We start from the raw sequence: 26,330 nt of genomic DNA on the forward strand, positions 1-26,330 counted from the left end.
TACACTAAAGTAACCAAAAAAAGCCTTTGAAAGGGGCTGGATGTAGAAAAATTTGTAAGGCAAACTAATTTTTTTTTATGAAGGGTTTTGAATTGAGCCAATATCATTTCCTTCCCACTTTCTAATACACAAAATATTGGCTCATTTAATAGTGTAATTATTAGGGTTATTCTTGCTTTAGGTAAGTGTTAGCCAGAATTGAAAACCTTTCCTGGAGAGCTTCATTGTTCACAATAACTTGCTAAACATCACAAAAACTCCTCTTTCAGTGAAAGGTTAAATATAATTATCCCTTCTCTCACATTGCGCTTTTCCTTCTTTCTATATGATTTTAGTTGTTTTTTATATTCATGTATGAATTCTGTTTATTCAAACAAAATAATTCTTTAATACTGTATGTTTAGAATAAAAAAGCATGACCCAATCGAGTTCCATGAGTGCAACTCTCCTTCCATGGAAGGAGCTTCTGTAAAAACACTGCAGTAAGTTGTACTAATACTGTGAATACAGTGGTAACCCACTGATTTCAGTGGGAGACTTACGAACAAGTGTGAGCAATGAAATTGATGGGCCTTAAAAGTGTTAACTTGTGTGGGTCGTAACCCTTGTGATTAATACTTATTAGAGAATCTTGGTTATATTATATCAATGTTTGTTTCTTTGTAAACAAACTTATTTTCTTGAACAACTAGCTTGAAGGAACCTACTGAAAGTTGTGAAATATTGAAGCTTTGACATTCAACACTAAAAAACATTGGTTGACATCCTAACAAAGACTGGTGGAACAAGAGAACCATCAATACTGCTTCTGAAGAGTTCCAGACTAATGCTGCACTGATGTTAGTGTGCGTGTGTATGTGCAAGGGGAGGCGGGGAATTTAAATGACCTTCCCTCCTCCCACAAGGCCTTTGTGTCACCCAAAAAATATGTCCCTAAGAGCTGTGTGACCCTCAGGGACATATTTTTGGGTGGCACAGAGCACTTCATGGGGAAAGGAAAGTAATTGAAATTTGCTTCCATCACCAATCCAGCTGTACAACAAATTTAGCTCAACTCTTCAGAAGCACCAGTGTTTCACCCATTGCACCAATGTTTTGTTAGAATGTCAGCCAGTGCATATGCAATTATTCTATGTTGCAAGAAGCAGAATTTTATCGTTTCCTATCATTCATGGCTTCTGCATGAAGCTAGTGCCACAAATAAATCAAATAATGCTTCTCCACACCTACATCTGGAGAGTTAATTCAAATATACTTCCACCAACAATTGTGGAAACAGAAATAGAAACAAAAGGTAGGAGCCAACTGTGCACTTCGCAAAATCTTGGAAGAATAAGCTTGAGGAAAATTAGTATAGGAAGAAGAAACAAAATACTAATATTATAAATAGGACAAGCAGCTAGAGGCCAAATTAGCAGGGCAAATAAGACTGAAAAACAAAGCGAGGCTATTCCCACGATCAGCCGAAATCGGGCTAGGGTAGCCTCACCAGATTTCGGCTGATCATGGGAGCCACCAGGCTTGCAGGCGAGCCCGGTTGCCTCCCGGCGGTTAACCCACCAAACAACCCCTCCCCTTAAACCAGGTTTGTGGAGCAAGCACTTCGCAAACCCGTGTTTTTTAATCATGAGTAGCCGTGGTGCAGTTCCACGCTGCGGCTACTCATGAGTAGACCCCTGGAGGGGAGGCAAAAAGCCACCTCCCGGCTCGGGGGTCTCTCCAGTATGCCCTGCACACGTGTGCAGGGCATACTGGAGCTTCTGGGGGGCCACGCGGCCCCCGATCCTCCCAGCCCTCGCCGGCTCTATTATGGAGCCGGCAGTTGTGTAGGTGGCCAATCTGGCTGCCCAGGGCTGCCGCCCTACTCATGTGCGGGGAGAGCAGGCTAAGCCTGCTCTCCCCACTAACCCCATAAAGGCTCTTCTCCTTGATCATGAGAAGAGCCTCAGTGATGCTAACATAGACTCAAGAGTGTTACAGCTCATTAGAGTCAAGATGAGCTGTAGTCCAGTCTCGGTGCAGTCAGACAAGGATCTAGGGAAGAGAGGTGGAAGACATATTCAGAAATGGGCTTGTAAACTACCAGATTGGAAGAACAAGAGACGAGACATGTTTGAAGATGGGTTGGTGGTCAAGGCAAGTCATTATTGCTGCCAAGCCAGACAAGTTGCTTAGACTGAAACCTGGAGCAACTGTTATATGGAAATAGCCCCTATTACTGCCTATCAAGTGTGGTTCCTTAGGTCTCCTGGTAGTAGTACTAATAGTAGCAGTACTGGCACCCGCCATAGTTGCAGTACTGGCACTCGCCATAATAAAAGTGATGCTAGAGGAGTTCCCTTGGTGGCACAGGGTATAAGGTAGCAGAACCCTACTGTCATAGTCCCTGGCTTGATACCACCAGTGCCTTATCAATAGAAAGGTGGAGCAAAATAAGGAGAGATGCAATAGGAAGGGGCAGGTAGAATAAATGAAATATACTTAAAGTTCAACCTTGCTGTACCTATGCAAAACTGCACACTGAAATTTTACTCCTAAGGGATGTGACTCTCAAGCTGAAGATTGATATGTTGGCACAAATGTTCAGCATCAGTGTGTTGAAATTATGGAGATTTGATTTTCAAGGTTATCTACAATCATATTAAATAATACATTTATTTTAACTCCTCTGTTGCGCCCACAATCAGACAGCAATTTTTCAAAATAAAATGGTCCTTGGCAGGGTTGACTTTACATAATTTCTTAACTGTTATTTTTATAATAATTAAAGTATTTAAAATCATAATACATTACTAAATTTATAATTATAATATATATATTCTTCTATAAATTAGGTATAGATAAGCAGAGAGGAATTCTCTGTTATTGGGGAGGTTGAGGTAGCAAATAAGGAGGTTTTACTTGCAAGAAACTGATCATTGACTCGGAACTGATTTTCTTTTGTACTTACATGCTCAGGGGCAGCTCATGAAAGAGGCAAGGTGAGGCAATGGCCTCAGGTGGTACCTGCCCCATGGGGTGGTGAGTGGGGAATACTACCACCCCCACCCCCAGTGCCCCAGGCAACACCGTGTTACTGCCCATCACTACTCCATGGCTCTCCATCATCCCGCCTCCCTCACACACCACTTGTTCTGCATCTCTAAACTGCCTCTGCCAATCTCAGTTGTCCAGGGAGCAAGGTAGGGAGGTGGGGCAACAGGGGACTCAGCTAGAAGCACTGTTCTCACTGAGTCCAACTGGGGAGGTGGGTCTGGCACCACCCTCTGACAGTAGGGCTGGCATCAGGGGATGTGGCCATCTTCACCTCAGACGAGTGCCTTCACTTGAGCTGGCACTGATAATGCTTAGCTGTTGCAATAGATATGTGCCCTGTCAAACATGGAAGGGTATTTAGATGCAGAGTTAGCCATGTGTCTTTCAAAACTTGGAAGAGGTAGTCTGATTGTCTTCCCAGTTTTGGAAGAGGGGTGGGGAAAATGGCTGTTGATGTTCAGTAGCTGAGCACATTTTATACGATCCTAGGTCCAGCATCTGACTATTCCTGTTAAATGTATCAGGTTAGCAGACCTGGAAAAGACCTCTGCCTGAGGTATGCTTCTACTGATGTGAAAAGTTGGCTACACCATCACCTGACTGAGACCTTCTTTGGTTTCTTTCTGAAACCAAATATGTCACTTTGGTAAAGGCAAAAACCCTGTCCACTGTGGGTTGGTTCACAAATGGATGAAGAGTGTAGGCTAGACTTATGGTGGGACAAGGACAGAGGAACAATCCACAGATTCCCACACTTTCCTCTACTACAGACATAGCCTCTATATTGCTTTCTTTCACAATATTATTATTATTATTATTATTATTAATTCAATTAATCCACAATAGGTGGAATGCACAAGTCGAAATAGTTACATAAGTATTTGCATATGTAGGACCTGCTTCACATTAAAGATGATACATGCAATAATAACATACATACCTGGGCCCTTGTGAAAATAGCTCTCAGTCTCATGAAGGGAACATTTTTCCCAACACAGCCAACATAATTTCATAGCACCTAACATCCTCCTACAGTGGTAGACATCTATGTGGCTTATGATGTGAGAAAACTTCAACAGCCAAGGGGAGGGGATGCCTCTTTGTTGATCCCGTTAGGTCACAACTGAGAAATCAAATGAAAGTTGCAGTTCTAAACACTTCCTGGGAGTAAGCCTAATTGAACATTGTAGCACTTACTGTATTATACAAGATCCTTCAGGATTGTTTAATATTTTTATTTTCATATTAATAAGAACTGACATGTATTAGAGTTCTTTGTGGAATCTGACTAATACATAAAATACATAAGGGATGTGCACAGACTGTGTGCAAGGAACATCCACAAAAATGGAAGGAAATGAAGCAGCAGTGCAGCTCATCTGGAGCTCTACAAAACTTTATGTCTTGACTGTTTTGTCAGTTGATGCTACTATTTAACAATCTTTTCTGATGATCATATTTGTAACTATAATTCTATATGTAGCATATTCATGCTTAATGATTTGTGCACAGCCAATCCCTTCTAGTGCCCTTTCAGACACAGAAATATATGATGTGCAGAATGATACAATCATCTTTAAATATATATGTGATTTTTTTAAAAAAAGGAAAAAAATCCATAATACTGGTTTTCATCCTTTCAGAATTGGGGATTCTTGAATAGCTGTCCAAGTGGGCTTAAAATTCTGCTTCAAGAATTGTAGCATTTACACCCATTTGTCCATTCACTTTGCACATGTGCAAAGGTCTACAAAAGACACAGTGTAAGTAAAGAGTAAAACCTACAGTGTGTGATTTGCTCCCAAACTGTATAATTTTGGTGGAGGCGGCCAACAAGTAGAAGAATCTTGCCTTCAGATTATACATTTGACAATATAATTAATTTTTAAAGACAAAAGGAGAATACATTCTTTGCCTGCTTTTATGAAATTCAAACTGGAACAGAGACAAAAGGTATTATTGAAAGCAATGGCAAAAATCCGCTGCCTATAACTAGACAAAAATCTCTGAAGTAGGCAAGATAGAATTCTTATTCTTTATCTGACTGTTTGTCTTTTAAAAGAAACCCACAAGCTTTTCTCTGTAAACATTTGTCTCATTGTGCTGGTTCTTCAAATAGTAGGAATTGTTAATTGAAATGAATAAAGCAATTGCTAAGGAAGCAGATACAAACAGGCTAATTGTTGCACTAGAATGTCTCTGTTGTCAACCTTTGCGGGTTGCCTTTGCAGTTCCATTAGTCCCAGTGGTACTTACTGATGGCTTCCCCCCACCCTTTGGAACCCGTAACATAGGCAGCAGGAAGGAATAATGAGCTGCCTTCTTGGGGTTAGTGAGGAGTCAGCACAAATTGTGGGAACAAATAACAGTCAGACAAGGCAGTGTTTTATAACATTGGGGCTGCAATCCATCTTTGGGCTCCTTCAAAGCTAGGCTAATAAAGGCCCACTTACAATCCCCAGCAGAGTACAGTTTAATTAAATTTGTCCATTAGAGGATTGCTCCCCCTCCCTTATACATTCTTGAAATTAATTCTTCTGTTTTCTGCTTGTCTCTTTTCCTTTATCAAAGATGCGCTGAACCTTCGCAACCGACAGGTCATCTGCATCACTCTCAAAGTTCTCCAGCACCTGGTTGTGTCAGCTGACATGGTGGGGGAAGCCTTAGTGCCCTATTATCGTCAGATTCTCCCCATTTTAAACATCTTTAAGAATATGAATGGTGAGTGATCCTGTGACTTGCAAGTCCTTCAGCAAGGATGGGCTCGAGGCAGGGTTAATTAACAATGTAAGAATTTACTATTGCATATAAACTCCAATACATTTGGCAGCCTCTCCCCTGTTATTCCCTTGGGATGCAGTGAAATTAACAACTTTGTGTATTACTCCTTTCACATAAAGCTTATTCAACATGTTACAGAAGCACTGGAGCAGTTCTATAATCTTCCAATAATTAATTTGTAAAGTTTTGTAACACTCCTTTTAAATTGCATTAATAGACTGCATTTCCCCCTTTCTCAACAAAGTCCTTGCTCCTGAGCCTCTTCTGAACTTTTCTAATTGGTAAAGTTTATTGTCATTGCTTGCCACCTTGGAACCCAATAAAAGGAAAGTTTTTAATCAGTTCATTCTGTTTTAAAGGCAACTAAATTTTATGGAACTTTTTATTCCAAAACCTGTATATTCCTGTCATTATAAAGGTATATGCATTGTTTTAGCCAAGTAGTTTGGTGTTGCTGTTGTGCAGTTAAAAGGATGAATTTTCTATTTAGTTGAAAATACTAACATGCATCTTAATTCAGGTCTGTAAAAATAATGCGTATTGTAGAAACCTTGCATGCCTGCACCTGCGTGCCATTCATGTTATATCATTACTTTTAAAAGGTAATTGGTATATTGTCCGATCAATCACCTTTCAGGTAATTACCTTGACATGTTATGCTATTTTTATATAGGAATTCAAGTTAAACTAACCCAATTGTTGACAGCATGCTAATGAAGACTATACATTTTGCAGGATGTCTGTGAAATTCCTGGTGTTTCTGTAACATATTCACTAGTCTTACCTGGTGGTAATATTTTTCACTCACATTGCTGTACCATACATTGTTGTTGTTGTTTTAGTTTATAATTTCCCTCATAGCATAGAAAGTATATTTGATGCAATGGCAATACTAGTTACTGAGGAGGAAAAGTCTGTTAACAAGGCAAAGACTTTTGATTCACTCAGCTTGTGTATGAGACAATTATATATCTGGTGTAGCCAGAATAACATGAATGTATGGTAGTAGGGTGGGGGTGGGGGAGAACTGTGGAATGTTGGTGAAATGTGACTTTTGTGATATTGTTGAACTGATGTAACTTTGTGTACATGGGATGCCTTTTCCCATTCAACTGAATTGTGTTGACAGCTCTTTGTGTACATCCCCTTTTACGTGTGTGTTGCGAAAGAAAAACACAAAGCAAATTAAAAGTTAAATAAACATTAAGATAAATAGTGAGTGTTGAGTATTACAAAGGATTACCCTAATCTTTTAGGTCTGGGACAATTCTCTGCAGAATTCATCTAAGGAAAGAAAAAAGTCTCATCCTAACTAGCTTTGTTACAGCTCTTAATATCGTGAAGTGATTTGCGGACATGTTCTGCAGCATAATGCAGGCAATGCAGCTACACCACTGTGGGGCTCTAACACACGGTGATGCTGCTCTGCAAGAGAATTGTTATGGTACAGATTACCCATGTGTGATTGTAAGTTGAATGCTACTTGCATTCTTTCCAATGCAAGACGCATGTGCTTCATGCTTCAAATCACACAAGGGTTTGTACTGAAACAGCTCTCTTGCTCAGAGTGCTGCCATGTGTCTTAGAGCCCCACAGTGACACAGGCAGGTCTGCAACATCCACATACTGTGGGATATATCAGCCATTAGGGCAGTTCACATGCCTGGGAGGGTGGGCAGGGCGGGGAGGCAGGGACAAATCTACCTTCTCCCAGATGATCAACGTTCCATTCTTCAGTGCACCGCTGTGCACTCACACAATTTGTGCTGCTCCTCACAGCATGGATCTCCAGAGGCCAGGACAATGTGTCCTGGCCTCTGGAGATCCCACAATGCATTGTATGATGAATATAGTGAATTGGGGGATACCCCCATGAGTTAGGCACTCTAGGCATCCAACTCTGTGTGTGCCTGGGCTGCAAGCAGCCTAAGCACACGCACAGCCCCAGTGCTGCTCATGTCCTTAAACCTTGGCTAAAGGCTGGGATCAAAAGTAGGATTAGGCAAGTGGGCAGCTCCAGGATCTGCACGGATCCCAGTGCTGCACACGAGCAGCCTAACCCAGGCTGGGCTGCCTAGCCTGGGTCAGGCTGCTCGTGAGAACAGGCTTATTGTTTAATTGGTGGAAGCATGAATTACAGTTTTGCATTGCTGAGCCAATTATACTTTTGATAAACTGAGGCAATAAGCTTTTATAATAACTATAACTCTATTGATGCTGCATTGCATTGTTTTGTTTATATTTCCCCCCTGCTTGCTCATTTAGAAAGGAATCTTTTTTAAAAAACCCACAAAAATGTTAGAATTATGTCTGTTGTATGACTTAGGACTTTTGTGATCCATACTAGATCACTTCTTTACTCTTGATTTTAGTACAGCACTGAAAATATGGTATATTCTTTTAAAAATGAATTATGCAATAGCAGAAACATGTTTTTGTCTTGGAAATGGTGGTAGTGGTTGTTTTTAAAATAATGTACCTTTGTTGTGTACTTCATATTCTAAATGGATTTTCATGAAGGTGCCTGAGGTAAATAAATGTTTAAAAGAATTAGAATGCATTTTATGCTTTTTAGGTAAAAGGCAGAATGTATGAGAGAGAACGACCAAAGGGAATCTTCAAAGCTTAGCAGAAAGCACTGTTGTGTGTTGTGTTGTATGCATATTAGAATGAACATGGGAAATAAAAACTAGTTTGCTAAGTGTTAGACAGTTGTCCCCAGAAAGTGTGCCTTGCATAATGCAGTCAGGTAAACGAAAATGCCATTGATCTCCTTTAACAACTATTATATGCTGTCAAATGAAAGGAGCTCTAATGGTTTATAGGCATTATAAAGCAAATACATGTTCATGTCATCAATTTATCTTATTCAGTACTGATCAATAGCGGCTTGTGAAATGCTGTGCAGATTAAACCATGCAGAATATTTTAAAACAAAACCTTGTCAACCTCAGCAGTATATAGAAAGAAAGCCACAGATTAAAAATAAATTAAATTAATGTAATCATGTTGATATATTCCCCCATCCCATGCTAAAAATTAAGATCTATTGAAGACCATCATTGTTGGTCAACAAAAAAGGTCAATACTTTTTTTTCAGGGGATGGACTGTAGCTTGCCCCAGCAAAATATGGCTCAGTGGAGAAGGTTAAGTGATAGATCAGGACAGCTGGAGGAAATACTGTATACCAAATAGTCAAACATCCAGGTATCTTCTACATAGGATTCTTGCTTCTAGAATCTTTGAACACATGCACTTCATTTGACTCATCATTTCTGAGCTAGCAGGAGATACAATCACTTATACCAGAATTAAGATTTTGACCTATGATGGTTACAATACTGGAACACTGACAGTGATGTTCAATCAGCCTGACCCTAAATGCAATTCATTAAAATAAATCACATCACTTTCAAATGCAACTCAGTAATGTGTTTAGGTTCATAGCATTACCTTCCACAAGCCCATCACTGATGTCCTATCTAAGTATGTGCAATTAGTATTCTAGAGTAAGTGGTTTGTACCTTGCAGTCTAAATTATTGTTGTTGTTGTTGTTGTTGTTTACACAGTCAGAAAGGTGCTATTGACTGGTTTGTTTTATCTACACATCGAGTCCTTCCCAAGGACCTGGGATGGCTGAATTTTATTATCAATGTTGTTGCTGTTATTATTATAGATATTGTCGCACAATTTAGGCTGTTCCCAGTAAAGTTGCTTTTTGTAATTGGCTGATGGCGATTTCTGTGGCCCCTATGGTGTTGAGGTGCTCTTCAAGGTCTTTTGGAATTGCACCTAGAGTGCCAATTACCACTGGGATTATTTTGATCTTCTTCTGCCACAGCCTTTCAATTTCAGTTTGTAGATCTTTGTATTTTGTGATTTTTTTCTATTTCTTTTTCTTCTATTCTGCTATCCCCTGGTATTGCTATGTCGATTATTTTAACTTGTTTTTCTTTCTTCTCGACTACAGTTATATCTGGTGTATTGTGTGGCAGATATTTGTCTGTTTGTAGTCGGAAGTCCCATAATATTTTTACATCTTCATTTTCTTCAACTTTTTTCAATTTTATGGTCCCACCAATTTTTGGCTACAGGTAGCTTGTATTTTTTGCAGATGTTCCAGTGTATCATCCCTGCTACCTTGTCATGCCTTTGCTTGTAGTCAGTCTGTGCAATCTTTTTACAACAGCTGATTAGGTGGTCCACTGTTTCATCTGCTTCTTTACAAAGGTGGCACTTGCTGTTTGTGGTTGATTTTTCGACTTTTGCTCTTATTGCATTTGTTCTTCGTGCCTGTTCTTGTGCAGCCAGTATTAAACCCTCTGTTTCTTTCTTCAAGTTGTTGTTGTTGTTGTTGTTGTTGTTATTCTATTATAAGTAATAGTAGCTGATGACAAAACTATTTTAGAAGACAGTGAGGTCATGCACACAAGCAGCCCTACCCAGGCTTGCACAGCCCTACCCGAATAGGGCTGCTCATTTAGAGCATTGGGATTGGGCCCAATCCCCGCACTGCCCCGCCGAGTAGCCTGAATTTTTTTTTAACCTGGGCTAATAATGAGGTAGCAGGGCATGTGTTTGCCCTTCTACCCCCAATTCCTGGTCTTGTGCACACTCAGGTTGCCAGTAGCCCATGTGTGCACAAAGCTGGGCTTCAAGTGTGCCTCGCAGCAGAGGAATCCCCCAATGCACTGTGCTTCTGGTGTAGTGCATTGTGGGATGCCGGAAGACTTACTCCTCTGGGTCCCAGCTATGCTAATCACTGTGGTGCCTATCATGTGCCACACGAGTGGCAGAGCCTAATCGGGAGGGTTGATCGTGTGCAGGGAGGAGCCTGCCTCCCCACCAACCCTCCCTAGTTCAGTCATGCAAATGACCTTAGTGTGTCCTAGATCTCTTTTTTACTTATGCAAGATGGTGTCAAAACCCAGATCGTATGCACACATACCAAACCTATATGTTTTGACGCAATTCTAAGTCACCATCTGGAAAGCACCCTGGAGAGGTGAGAGATTGAGTCTGGAACTTGTGTATGCAAAACACATGTCTACCACTGAGCTATACCAATCGTATGGAACCAAGATAAGTGGGTTGTAATAGATTCTTGATCCTCTTAAAAATTGATGCAAGGTAACCATGTCTAAGTGAAGCAACAGTTAAGCCCTGCTAACTGCACAAGAAGGCACCTTGATGGCGCTCTCATATTTAGCATGGGGAGAGCAACTGTCCCTATTCAGTCCAGTACATCATCCCTTCTAGTAGCTGTTGCAGGTGCCTCTCATTTCTTTTTAGCTTGTGAACCCCTCTATGACAGGGAATCATTTTTTCTCACTCCATTTGTTTTGTAAACTGCTTTGTGAACTTTTTGTTGAAAAGCAGCACACCAAATATTCTTGTTAATAATAGAGTGTTATTAATGCTTCTGGCACAATGTCTGAAGGGTTTGCAGGGAAGAAGCTATTATATCATGGAACTGAAATATTTCTTTTATATCCTAAGGGGTCTTACAGTAGTATAAAGCCTCTCCATGGACATAGGATTCATGGAGTTAATGGATTGTGTGCTTTGTATAAGAGAAGACAGGCTTGGATTTTGAAAGTGTATTTTGCTTAATGTATCACTTCAGCCATTGTACAAAAAGATAGCTATACTTCATGATTGCTGTAGGTTAAAATTGTATACATAGAAAAGTCACAAGTCTTAAAGAGTTGGGAGCACTTACTCTTCAAAAGAACACTGCAGAATAAAGATTACTGTAAAATACTTATGAGAAAATGCCACTGTTTCTCATTTTTCATTGCTGGGCCTGAGCAGATGCCAGGTGTGGGTGTGCAGAGTTATCAGCTTCAGAGAGTTAAAAATCCTGCAGGTCACAGTGTTCAGCAATATCATTCCAAGTCTAAGCAATCTCTCATATAAAAAGACTTTTTGTACTTTGAAAAAAGTAAGACTAGAAAGGAACCTGAGAAACAGACCACATTTCTCATGTTTCTGTATGTGTGAAATTATGGGGGTTTGCTTGTCATCTTCAGATGATTTTACTTCAACTCCTTTTTTCCCCATTTTAAAACGTTTACCTGTTACATGTAGCTTTAAGAGAGAGATAGCGCTAATAATGTTACAATAGTTTCTTAAACTTAAGTGATGGCTTTATTTAGTAAACTTTCCTAAGCATCTGTATTCAAAACCTGGTAATGTACAATCTAACACATTTGCAGAATTATAACACTGCCTATTTATTATTGCTGTATAATTTATAATTACCGACTAATTTCTTAGATGGAAATGCAGTATTAGCTTGTGTGAAACAGAACTGACTCAGCAGTGATTAATTTAAAATTATTAATACTTAGCAGTTCCTTCTGATGTGTTAATAGCATAATTAGTTCAGCAACTTAAATGGCTGAAAAAAAGAAAATAAAAGGTTCTACTATATCTGAGGACACACAAATTTCTTGAAGAACGCAGCAACATCCGTGCATTTAATGTCATAGCAACAGAATGACTATTGACAGAATGACTATTGGCTAGTACCTATAAAGGACTTGATGGTAACCAAGTCTTGAATTCAATCTCCAGTTTAAAACACAAGCCATGTTTAAAACACCAATCAAATAATATTTTCCTCATCTGCAAAAGGGTATATGTGCCTAATTAATCGTGTTAAGGACCATAAGATCTGATTGACTAACAATTGTAGGAATGCGTATGTGTGTGTGAGTAAATGGGAGTGTGTGATATGATTTGCTATTTAACTCATGTTGGTATATCTTCCAAATTTACTTATTTCCTATGTGCACCAGTGTTAGTGCCCTTGAATCTCTCCTGTTCTCTGTTCATGGCACACGATATTGTGCTATTGATAATAAATTGTAAACAGCTGTAACATGCATACATTACATTAATGTGTTCAGAAATGACCATGTGATTTTTCAAGGTCCTTTCTAGTGCTATAATTTAATAGGTTTATGGTAAAGTTTATTATAAGAAGCTGAGCAGCTGGGTGGAATTCTTATGCATTTAAAACTAAAGATGCTGAAATTCAGCTCTGTGTAGAAAAGTTGTCAAAGGAATTTGGTAAAAATGAGGTCGGTTGTGTTGCAAAGACAATGGCATTCATCATTTTGAATGCTTCTTATTTCTGTCAAGCTGTTATAACAAACATATATTGGAGACATAAGCCCTGCTGTCACTTTCCGTGTGCATGTTCACTAAAACACATGCAGGGCAGCAGGATCACACTTACTGGCCCCATCCCTGATAGCGACACATTCAGGGCTCTATACACATACTGTACAAGCTACATGCACATAGGTTATGTATTCACAATCTGGATCACACAAGATTCCTGATTGTCTGGAAGAGCCGATACAGCGAGAGCCCCTTCTACACTTTTCATTGAATGAACACAGGATGGGGGGCAGGCTCAGCGGGCAAAATACCATTCCTCATCCAGGTATTCAATGAATATGCATACTGAAGATGAGACCAGAGCTACAGACTGCAATTCTGGTGGAGAAATGAAATAGGACATAGCTGAGCAGGAGCTCATTAAAAAAAATACCTGACACTAACAACTGAGGACTTAATAGGGATTACAGTTTCCTTTTACCCTACAAAACAGTTTCCTTGACAGTTTCCTTTACCCTACTCGGCCCCTGCTAACTGGGCAAAGAGGCACCTTTTACCATGGTGTTTCTCTTTATTTAGCAGGGGGAGAGTAACTGGCCCTATCCACCCCCAGCACAGTACTTCCAGTGACTGTTGCTGGTGTCTATCTTGTGTTTCTTTTTAGAATGTGAGCCCTTTGGGGACAGGGTTCCATCTTATTTATTTATTATCTATCTGTGTAAACCACCCTGAGCCATTTTTGGAAGGGCGGTATAGAAATTGAATTATTATTATTATTATTATTATTATTAATAGTAGTAGTAGTAGTAAGACCTACAAATTGAAATTGAAAGGCTGTGGCAGAAAAAGACCAAAATAATCCCAGTGGTAATTGGCGCCCTGGGTGCAGTCCCAAAAGACCTTGAAGAGCACCTCAACACCATAGGGGCCACAGAAATCACCATCAGCCAGTTACAAAAAGCAGCTTTACTGGGAACAGCCTATATTTTGCGACAATATCTATAATAACCAACAGTATTGATGATAAAATTCAGCCATCCCAGGTACTTGTGAAGGACTCGATGTCTGGATAAAACAAACCAGTCAATAACACGTCTGACTGTGTAAACAAGAAATAATAATAATAATAGAAGTTGTACGAAAATTCCCAGTCAGAAATTGAATCAGTGCTAAACACTGTCCGTATATTCAGTAGCGATATAGCAATGGAGTTTGGACTAGACAAGTGTGCTGCATTAATAATGAACAGAGGAAAAATAACTAAAACAGAAGGAATAGAACTGCCCAATGGAAGCAACATCAAGAACCTGGAAGAGAAAGAACATTACAAATACCTGGGCATTCTCCAGGCTGATAACATTGCACACACTGAAGTTAAAAGAAAAATTGAGAGTTAGAAAATAGGAGAGTTAGAAAAATCCTAAAGTCCTCAATGGCAGGAACACCATACAAGCCATAAACACCTGGGCTATACCTGTTATCAGAATAATAGACTGGACTCAGGCAGAGCTAGAGACCCTAGATCGTAAGACCAGGAAAATAATGACCATCAATCATGCTCTCCACCCCCGCAGTGATGTAGATAGGCTATACCTCCCTCGCAGTTCAGGTGGAAGAGGAATGCTGCAAGTCCATCAAACAGTAGAGGAGGAGAAAAGAGGCCTTGAAGAATATATAAGGGACAGTGAAGAAGATGCACTTCAAATGGTCAAGAACGAGAAACTATTCAAAACCAATGAAACAAAGCAGGCCTACAAGAAAGAACAAGTCAAGAACCGAGCAGAAAAATGGAAAAATAAGCCACTGCATGGTCAATACTTGCACAATATAACTGGAATATCAGACATCACCAAAACCTGTCAGTGGCTTAAGAATGGCAACTTGAAGAAAGAAACTGAACGTTTAAGACTGGCTGCACAAGAACAGGCACTAAGAACAAATGCAATAAGAGCAAAAGTCGAAAAATCCACCACAAATAGCAAGTGCCGCCTTTGTAAAGAAGCAGATGAAACCGTGGACCACCTAATCAGCTGTTGTAAAAAGATCTCACAGACTGACTACAAACAAAGGCATGACAAGGTAGCAGGGATGATACACTGGAACATCTGCAAAAAATACAAGCTACCTGTAGCCAAAAATTGGTGGGACCATAAAATTGAAAAAGTTGAAGAAAATGAAGATGTAAAAATATTATGTGACTTCCGACTACAAACAGACAAACATCTGCCACACAATACAACAGATATAACTGTAGTCGAGAAGAAAGAAAAACAAGTTAAAATAATCGACATAGCAATACCAGGGGATAGCAGAATAGAAGAAAAAGAAATAGAAAAAAATCACCAAATACAAAGATCTACAAATTGAAATTGAAAGGCTGTGGCAGAAAAAGACCAAAATAATCCCAGTGGTAATTGGCGCTCTGGGTGCAGTTCCAAAAGACCTTGAAGAGCACCTCAACACCATAGGGGCCACAGAAATCACCATCAGCCAATTACAAAAAGCAACTTTACTGGGAACAGCCTATATTCTGCGACGATATCTATAACAATTGACAATAAAATTCAGCCATCCCAGGTCCTTGGGAAGGACTCGGTGTCTGGATAAAACAAACCAGTCAGTGGCACCTGTCTGACTGTGTAAACAAGAAATAATAATACAAAGAGTCCACTTAGTGTATATTATTATGTCCTCTTTTAGAAGTTGTTTAGAATGCTTTTAAATGACATATCTACTATGCTACAACCATTTCCTGCTTCACAGCTGATGAAGTAGGCTTTTGCCCATTGAAGCTCATGCTCACATATGGCATTAAGACATCTTGACCAGTTTTTCTTATTGTTTTTACTATAATAGACTTACACAGCTATCTAAAAATATATATGAATCAATTCTTGAATACATACTGCTAAAATTAGTTCCTATTACTCATTTTGGCAACATACGCAAAATCTTTGTATTCAGTGATCACTTGTGAGTAATACAGTCTATATCATCCAACCTAGCAGTATCTTAAGGACAAATGAGCTACTCGGGGAAAATGTCTGTTTTGAAAATTCTCCATGCTTTAAGATACAGCTGATATCTGTAGTTGCTATCAAATAATTCTAGTTAGCATCTTTAATATATCCCTTACACTCTTCAGGACAATTCTAGGGATTTGCAGTCGTAGTGGCCATAAGGCCTTGCCTTTGTCCAGGGAAATGTGTTGTGCCATTCATTTGCAAGCTTTCAGGGACCCTGAAAACATATTTTGCTCAGATGTAGTTTTGACACCTATTAATAATGTGGATGTCTTTGATAGACTGAGAAGGCTAATGTTAGAGGGTTTTAAAGATACATTTTTAATAAATGTGTTTTAGCAGAGTATTGGTATTTTATTGTGCATTTGTGTGTTGTGAACTGCCTTGAGGCACTTGGATACAAATGTAAGTCATGTTTTAATACATAGTAGGTCACCTACATGTGAGTAGCCTCGCAGCCAATGCTGGGAGGATCCATATAGTGCACCATGCTCTCGCATGTTGCATTATAGGAATTCCAGGGACTGGGAAAAGTTCCAGGGAGTTCTAGCCCCCGACCCTCCACCCTGCCAGCAATAGCCAGCAATCATCTGGGTGGTCAATCCCAGGAAGGAGCCTTCGATAGTCTGCCAGGGAGGTAATCATTTTAAGGCTTTCTCCCCTGAAGATCGGAGCCCTTTCTCACAATGTGAGAAAGGGCTCCTTGAATACTGGTTTCTAAACAATTGTATTTCACACACACACACACACACACACACCTGAAATATATTAATGATACACTTATAATCTCTATAGCACACTTATGTAGCTTAACTTCTGGCAAAATGGTATTTTATCAAAGAGAATTCAGAAAAATGACTTATGGTCATTAAGTGCTTATAATGGAAGCATAATTCTGATAGCAGCAGTTTCTTCAGTCTAGCAGAGAGGACAAAACACAATTCAGTTCTGAAAATTGAAGCAAGGAAACATGACTGGGAAGACAGATTTGTTTGTTTTTCCAGAAGTGAGGCAATTGACCATGGGACAAGATTAGCAAGGGGTATAGGAATTTATCCGTCTCTTTTGCCTGCAAACCAGAAATATGCTTTATTTCACACATAAATGGCTGACCTGCAGACATGGATTATGAGGTGAGGTTTTATTTTGGTTTTTTTAGACATAAGTGGTTTAGGCAGTGCAGGTGCTGCTTTAGTGGTATATTTGGAAGATACACCAGGATTTTCACATGTGGGTCAAAACTATATATGTGCTATATAGTTATCTCCAGCAGCGTACCACAAAGCGAGTGAGAATTGTAGTAAGCACAAATGTACTGTTTGAGTGTCCCTAGAAAGAGCAAAGTGTAGAAAGCACATGATATAAGGAAAGAAGCAATAGCCTTAAACGATCTAAACAAAGAATGTTTTATTCTTCCTGAAATGCCATTCAAAATGATAGAACACACATAAACAAACAAAATATTGTGGCTTAAAACAACATTAATATGAGAGAATAGCAGTTACAATGTTAAGAGACCATTTGTTTTCCCTGAAGTCTTTGGAGTTTTATTCCGCACAGAATGCAGAAGAGGCAACCTATATCATTTACTGGACATGGTCTTAGGGCCACTGTCAATATTAGATAAAAATGGAAAGAAGTGATAAATGAGCCTGAATAATCTAACACCATCTGAAACCGCATGAGAGATAAACTACTTATTTATTTATCATATTTTTAGACTGCCTGATATTAGGGTGTGCGCGGAACCGTGGAGCTGCGGTCTGGCACTGGGGTGGGGGGTTCCATTAAGGGCGGGGGAGGGTTTACTTACCCCTCCCGCGCTTTCCCAACTCCGGCACCGTATGTCCTTTAGCAATCGGGTGGCAGGATACCTCCCTGCCGCCCCTTTCCCAGCTTGGCTGCATGCACTAGTAGTTTCCTTTAGCAATGGGGCATCAGGATAACTCCCTGCCACCCCTTTCCCCACTTGTTTCCTTCCTTTAGCAATCGGGTGGCAGGATACCTCCCTGCTGCCCCTTTCCCTGCTGGGCCGCAAAAGGCTTGCAGCCAAGCAGGGAAAGGGGCGGCAGGGAAGTATCCTGCTGCCCGATTGCTAAAGGAAGGAAACAAGCAGCGAAAGGGGCGGCAGGGGGGTATCCTGCTGCCCGATTGCTAAAGGAAATATGGTGCCGGAGTTGGGAAAGTGCAGGAGGGGTAAGTAAACCCTCCCCGCCCTTAATGGAACCCCCCACCCCAATCCATCCGAACCCGAACCGCCCATGTCCAGACCGGTCCGGAGGCCTGTAGAATGGCCTCCGGACTGGTCCAGGCACATCACTACCTGATATATACATCTCTAATTAATATGGGAGAATAGTCGTTACAACTAAACACCGTACTTGTGTTTAGGGTGGATGTGACACCAAGGGGAAAGTTTCAAGATTGTATGTCACACAGATTTAGCAGTGGATGGTGGCAGGAAATGGGATGTTCCCAGTCTCTGATATTTCTCAGTGCTTAAACATTCTCCCCCCACCCTCTGTAAAAACTGATAGGTGCAGAATGCAGCAGAACCAATTTTTCACAGCTTAGCAATTTTGCAGTGTCTTTGACAGAAATATGTTCCCTTGAATAGAAACCTAATTGAGTACATTAATTCAAAATATGTGTGACAAATAAATACAACCCATTTGAATCATTAAACAAGAGAAACTTTTAGCTGCAGATTTTAAACATAGAAAATATGTCACTTTAAGAAGTGAAACAAATTTGAAACCATATGTCCCCTTAAAATGTAACATATTTGTTTACAAACAGTCATGAGAAGTGAAGAACTATACAGAAAATAAACATAACTTCTTGTAAATTACTTAACTTGTTTTTCAAAAATAATTTTAAGAAAGCCTTCAAGTGTAGAAACCTCTTGAAACCACCACTGGCAAATCGGATGAGAAACAGTGCTAGGCAACTCTAAAGCATTGAATAAGCTCTTTGTCAAATATAACACCATATATATTACTTAGGTTGAAAATGCAGAGTTTGCTTAATGGCACCCTAAAAGATGTAGCTATTGTACTGTCACATGCATTGAAAGATGCCATTCTAGACTGAGCTATCATAGCAGTAACCCTCCCTTGATATTAACTCTAGCACAGCATAGTCCTCTCAGTGTTCTGGCACAGATGTAACATCCATCCTCCAGTTTGCTGCTCTTATTACTCCTGACCTACCCAGAAGCTCAAAACAACACTCATTCTCACTCTTATGCTCTCACCCCACCATCAAAACTGTGTGTCTTTGTGCCCCCGTTATGGCCGTCTGTCCCCAGTTTTGGCCAGGCAGTGAGTAAGCATTGTAAGGAGAGATCTTGAGTTAAATCACATAGAGATAGAATTGGGTGTCACAGGCCTATTGATAGCCCAAACCCTTGCACAATCTCAGAAGATTATGTCCCAGTTTACAGGGAAACTCTGAGATGCAATAATGAACAATCATCCATCTCCACCATCTGGGACCTCTCCGATAGCACCAAGTAATCATGGGAACATAGCAACATAGGAAACTGCCATATACTGAGTCAGACCATTGGTCTATCTAGCTCAGTATTGTCTTCACAGACTGGCAGCGGCTTCTCCAAGGTTGCAGGCAGGAATCTCTCTCAGCCCTATCTTGGAGAAGCCAGGGAGGGAACTTGGAACCTTCTGCTCTTCCCAGAGCAGCTTCATCCCCTGAGGGGAATATCTTGCAGTGCTCACACATCAAGTCTCCCATTCAGATGCAGCTAGGGCAGACCCTGCTTAGCTATGGGGACAAGTCATGCTTGCTACCACAAGACCAGCTCTCCTCCCCAAGGAGGAGGAGACTCAAAAGTAGTCCCACAAAGTACTCCTCAGGATACTACAGCTACATCACCACCACCTCATTATTTTTCAAGACTGGAAAAAGACATTTAAAGCTAAAAGGTGTGCAATTGATTCTATCAGTTTCAAGGAGATAACTGCCCATCTTAACTGCAGTTTCAGTGACATGCTCAAGCACAAATACAGACTAGCAGGAGTCCAGGAAAGTGAGGATTGGACTATATGCTTTAACAAATACAGGATTGCCACCAGAACTAGGAGTTTTATATTGACTCTGTAACATGCACTACAATTTAATAAGGCTGTTCTCATGATCCAGGCAGCTCCAATAAAGGGTAGCCCACCTTTTGTACCCAGAGTTTTACCAAAGTAGAACAAACTTGCAGTTCGTTTTACCTCAGTAGGTGATCATGTGAACAATTGCCCCTGCGTAACTTGGCTTCCCCCTGGCCTGCTGCCATTTCTGGCAGTGAGCTGGGAAACACAAGTGACCATGTGGAACAGAACAGCTGCTATACCTAAAGCAGTTGCTCCACTGCACATGCGCTGCATTCTAGGTCCTTGGAGGACTCAGAGCGTGTTTTTCTCCTCCCACTGCCAATTGCTTTCCAGGCAAATGTGTGGGCGTGCGATCAGCAACTTTACTTGTTCCCTTTGGTTGTCTGCGGGGAGGCAAGTAGGAGCCTGCCTCCCCTCCCACCCTCCCTGCCTGCCCAGGTAAGAGGTTGTGTGAACAACCTTAATGTATGTTCTGACATCATTATGCCACATGATCCCCACCCCCCACGGCCAGCAGACAATAATGTGGAATGGGACCAGGCAGCCAGGGAGTACCCTGCTTAGCAAAGGGGATAATTCATGCTTGCTACCACAAGATCAGCTCCCGAGACAAGCTCTCCTCTCTTAAACCAGCTCTCCTCCAGATGTTGTACTGTTGCCTCACAAGGAAGCTGCTCCAGGCCCCTGATCATCTTGGTTGCCCTCTTCTGTAACTTTCTGTCCTATTTATGGTGACCAGAACTGTATGCAGTACTCCAAACATGGCTGCACCACAGATTTGTATAAGAGCAGTATAATATTTTTTATTTTCAACCCCCTTCCTAATGATTCCTAACATGGAATTTGCCTTTTTCACAGCTGATGTACACTGGATTGACACTTTCAATGAGCTATCCACCACGACCCCAAGATCTGTCTCCTGATCAGTCACTGACAGCTCAGACGCCATCTGTATATATGTGAAGTTGGAGTTTTTTTGCCAGGGATGTGCAAATCTATTCATATTTGAATCAATTTGACTAGAATCTGGCAGATTCGGTGATTTGAATTCAAATGGAATCAGCCTTAAAAGGGGTGATTCTATTCAAGGTTGAATTAAATTAGCCCAATTAGAATCAAATCAATCCAAATCAATATGGATTTGATTCAAATTGAATCAAGCCTTATGGGATACTGGAGGACTTCCTCTTCCAGATCCCCGCTACCACCAAATTTGCAGATGACACTAAACTATTTAAGGTAGTGAAATCCAAATCAAATCGGCCTATTTAGGGCTTATTTTATTCAGTGGCAGTCAGATGGCTCCAAATGAGCCTGTTGAGGTGCATTTACTGCCTCATACCCTGGAAGGGCTGGTTGTGAGAACAACCTCAATATATTCCTCATATATTATTTGTTCACATTGCTGTGGTTCTGCTTTCTCTCTCTTTCTCTCTGACTCTGCACTCAAGTGAAGCAGCATGAGCCATGGGAGAGCCCAGTGGTAGTAACATATGAGAAAGCATAACCAGTCAGCTCTTATTCTCCAGCCATCCCTTATTCTCTCCTTTGTTAATGAAACTGTCCTGGGGTGATTGGTGATCACCCCTACATTTGAGTTCGGGCTTGCATGGGGAAATTAGCTCAGAAAGGAACAGTTCCACGTGAGATTAAATTTTCACAAAGTTGTGGACCCAGGAAATGACTGGACTGAGGCAAGATTTAATTTTCAAAATCAAAATTAAGCTTTATTGTAAGGAAGGATACAGCAGAAAGAAATGTGTGGTTAAAGCAATATTACTATTAAAGATATGTTTAACTGCAATGAGGCGTTTTAGCTTAAAGTCCTAATTGTGTAAATTCCCAGGTGGGCAAGAGAAAGAGGCTTTTAGAGAAGGAGATGGTTGGATTTAAGAAAAGGGAATAGGGATAGAGTTGGGCCCAATAAAGCGCAAACATTCATTTCACCTGATCTGGACGAAAAGATGTCAGGGCTCCTGGAACAACCGAAGGACCTTGTTCCTCAGGGACAACTTGGTCAGAGGCAGGGGCGAGAAAGTTGGGGGAGTTAGTTGATAGAGGTGAATCCACAAGGGGGCTTCCTCTGTGGAACTAGCTTCCTATGTTGGCGAGGAAGACTGGGCAGATCAAGCTAGGCAAGAAAACCAATTTGGAGAGTGGCACAAAGAACTGAACACAGCCTGGGGTAGTCTGTGGTCAATATATCACCCAAGCAGCTGGTGACTCCAAGGTAGACAGTACTCAAAGAGCACACTGGGTCATGGAATTGGGATTTGATATACCCCAAAATGTCCTGGGGGGACATTCCAATTGACCTTCTTTGTTGAATAGATGTGTTGGGTAGAACTGGCAAGGATTCCATTGTTGCTGATCATTCTTCCTGGGTGTAACAATGTTGTGAAAATAGAGTGCATAGATGTGAGAAGAGGAAATTTGTATAGACAGAGGATCCAATAATCCAATCATTACTTTTAATGGGTGCATTCTCAAGGTCCTTATTGCTGACTCAACCTCTTTTGTGAGGGGGGAGATTTACCTTTGCAAGCCTTATCTGCATTCTTCCTGCTGAGTTAATTAGTGCATTTGCTGGCTGTTATCCTTCCTTTGTGAAAGGAGTGGAGAGGCCAAGACAGTTCACTCTGAGAGCGGAGTGGCCTTGGCTGGAAGTTAACCTGCTTTAGCTAACTTCTGGGGTCTACATAGGATATCCCACATAGGGAGAGCGTGCATATGCTCCCCTTTCCAATTTGCTTGTTAGTAGCCAAATCTAGGGGTGACTGGCTCACTGTCAACTAAGTCCCCATGTGCCACAAACAGAGAGCTCATGATGCTCTTAGACTCCTGAGCATGTCAGGAGTGAGATCTCCAAGCCTGGAGACTCAAACAAGTGGTGGTGGGGGGAGGCTCCTGGGAGCCAGCAGAGGAGCATTGCTAGTAACACTTTTCACAGGCTTCCAAGTGGAAGGAGCAGTGTGAGCACAAAACCCCCTGTAGACAGGTCAGTGGAAGGCGACTAGGCAAAGAGGGTAAACACTTTCCCAACCTATCTGGTCCCTACCTCAGCCATTCCCAGATTTGTCCTGTGGACACAGGACATAAATTTTCAATTCCTGTACTGCCCAAGTCAAAAACATACAGGTGGCAACCCTGCTTACTATTTATTTTCAGTCTCTTTCCTAATGATTCCTTGCATTGTTTTTGGTCCTTTAATGCCACACAACAGTGAGTAATGTTTCTGTGAGCTTTTCATTATAACCAAGATTTCTTTCCTGGGTCATCAGAAACAGTTTAGACTGTATCAACCTATATGGGGAATTAGGAATTCTTCTACTCAATATGCATCAGTCATTCTGTTGCCAAGTCGCTCAGTTTATGGAAGGATCTTTTTTGAAGCTCTTCACAGTCTGCTTGGAATTTTACAATCCTGCTGTTGCTTGCCAGAGGAGGCTGATTTTAATGATGTGATAGATTTTAGTTAAAAGAACAATTCTTCCCCTCTTGTCAGGACCAAACTAGATGTTACTGCTGTCAAACATGCCATCTTGTCTAGCCCCCTTGCACCCCCTAACACTGCCAGCCCTCCAGTAGCATCTAATGCAACAACTGTCCTGTTATAATTATTATTTGTGTTTTGCCATCCCTGCTCCACATCATTGGCTGATGATGCTAGAGGCCAGGGAAATGCAGAATACTATGATAACAAAACACTCATAAAATAAATATCACAGAAGTTTTTTATTTATTTATTAATTTTTTACATTTATATCCCGCTCTTCCTCCAAGGAGCCAAGAGCGGTGTACTACATACCTGAGTTTCTCTTTCAAACAACCCTGTGAAGTAGGTTAGGCTGAGAGAGAAGTGACTGGCCCAGAGTCACCCAGCTACGGTAGTTTCATGGCTGAATGGGGATTTGAACTCGGATCTCCCCGGTCCTAGTCCAGCACTCTAACCGCTACACCACGCTGGCTCTCGTTAGTCCTTTTCTTTGGAATCAACATTATTCATTCATTCATTTCTTACAGGAAATCCAAATCATGGCACTGCCAAATAGTAGCACTTCAGTGTTTTACTGTTGTTTTCCTATCTTTTGTAAGGACCTGATCATTTTTCATACTTCAAGTGGAATGGCAGCAGGAGTCTTTCCTATACAGATTGGCAAACTGATGCACCTGGCAAGAGGAGCCATTCATGAAGAACTTGGTCTTTTGTTTGGCCTTTGGAGCCCCCCTGCAAAAAATATTTATTTACTTATTTGTTAAATGTATACCCCGCCTTTCATTATGAAAATCCCAAGGTAGCTCACAATAAAATTTAAAAACAAGATTATAAAGAAGGCACATTAAAATACTGAGCTAAAAAATATAAAAAACAAATCTGTTTTTTTTAAAAAAAAATTAAGCATCATCATGCTCAGCTGGGTGACCACTCCACCTGGGACGAATTAAAGAAGATTGGGGGGGGGGGGCTCAGGGACTGTGGAGGCCCTGGACTTCAGCTCCGAAGTCCAGGGGTAAGAGTGCCTCTGCATCCTTCATGTCTATAGCAGAACTTAAAACAGTGGACAGTAAGCAGAGTACACAGACACACAGAGGTGCTTCATACAAGCAGTGTGAAGTGCCATAAGAGGGTTTGCGGGGAGAGCAGGACCCGCTCTCCCCGCACATGAGCAGGCAACTCGCCCTGGGCATCCAGATTGGATGTCCACATGATTACCAGCCCTGTCACAGAGCCGGTTGGGGCGGTGGGGATCAGGTGCCTCCTGGCCCCTGGAAGTCCCAGAATGCCCCACACAAGTGCATGGGCCAATCTGGGGAGCTCCCCGATGCCAGGAGGCTTGTTGTAGCCTCCTCATCAGGGGTCTACTCATGAGTCGCCACAGTGCAGTACTGCGCTGCAGAGACACATGAGCAGAGAAACAGGGTTAGCAGAGCGCGCACTAATGGGCAATTAAGTGGGCTTGCTGCCTGGAGCCGTGTAGCTCCCGTTGCAGCACACGAACCACCAAAACCGATCCCTTAGCCCAGTTTCGGCGGGTTGTGAGAATAGTCTTACTGATTCAGAATCCCTGTCCTATCTGGGAACAGAAACTTTATTGAAGTTGCCCCCTTGGGCTCTTCTGCTCAATGACTGTTTCTAAAATATGCATATAGCTCACTGATCCTCCTCTTTTTCTTATAGTTTCAAAAAAAAAAAAGGTTATGTAAAGATAGGTTAGAATAAAGTACTACTAAAATACTTTTTCTGCTTTTTTGTTTTGGGTTTTTTGAAATTTTCCATTTTGTACTTGCTGCCTGGGTGATTAGTCTTTCAACTCAAACAAGTAGTCATAATTACATCTGAAGCCTTTCTCTCTATAGAATTCTTCAGATCACAGAAAGATTGATGTGTATGCAAGCTCATGTGATGACAGCTATTTTTACTGAAACTTCTGTGTTATTTTGGTGGGTTAGGTGCGAAGAAGAAGAAGAAGAAGAAAAAGAAAGTAATGTGGTACAAAATAAGTAAGGTTTCCTCCCAGAAGAATTTAGGGAAGTGCACAAAATCAGTTTGCCTGGTTCAGTTCGATTTCGAACCGGGTTCAAACCAGGGTGGGGAGGTTCAGTTTTGCTTTTGCTCGAACCCCCCTTTGGTTCGGTTCAAGTTTGAACCTGTTTTGAACCATTTTGAACTGGTTCGAACTTGTTTGAACTGGTTTGAGCCTCCAAAACTGAGTTGGGTGGTAGGCACCTATGGGTGCCAACTACCACCCAAACACCAAAGCAATTGGACACTCCTATGATATTTAATGATTTTTTGAAAATTTTTATTATTGCCCATTATCCCCTATGTTGAGTACCTAGGAGCAAAAAACTGGGGTGGGTGGTAGGCTCCCAGGGGTGCCTACCACCCATCAAACACCAAAGCAATCGGACACTTCTATGCTTTCTGGAGTGATTTGATCCTCCTGACTTTCCCTTTCAACTTCCTTCTTTCCAGTCCCCTCATTTTTGAGAAGTTTCCTCTTCTGAAGTCCAACTCATCTGTGTTGGACTTCCTTGACAATTCTCCACTCGCATATATGCTGAACTGGATCACACTATAGTCACTGCTACCCAATGGTTCTGCAATTCTGACATCTTGCACCAGGTCCTGGGCACCACTTAGGATTAAATCCAAAGTCGCCATCCCTCTGGTTGGTTCTGAGACTAACTGTTCTAAGGCATAGTCATTTAGCACATCTAGAAATTTGGACTCT

General features: G+C 41.2%; 1 protein-coding gene across 5 annotated transcripts in view; it reads left to right on the forward strand.

Annotated features, from left to right (window-relative positions):
* The window catches only part of PACRG (parkin coregulated), a 387,264-nt gene that overhangs the window by 185,796 nt on the left and 175,138 nt on the right, over window positions 1–26,330 (forward strand). For 4 of the 5 annotated variants that reach the window (XM_053295394.1, XM_053295403.1, XM_053295414.1 and 1 more), the window contains exon 4: window positions 5,608–5,757. The exons of the other annotated variant lie outside the window; for it this stretch is intronic. In XM_053295394.1, the coding sequence (XP_053151369.1) occupies window positions 5,608–5,757 (150 nt within the window). The remainder of the gene's footprint in view (window positions 1–5,607; window positions 5,758–26,330) is intronic. 5 annotated transcript variants of the gene reach the window in all.

Source organism: Hemicordylus capensis, chromosome 1 (assembly GCF_027244095.1).
Source record: "Hemicordylus capensis ecotype Gifberg chromosome 1, rHemCap1.1.pri, whole genome shotgun sequence".
Lineage (NCBI taxonomy): Eukaryota > Metazoa > Chordata > Lepidosauria > Squamata > Cordylidae > Hemicordylus > Hemicordylus capensis.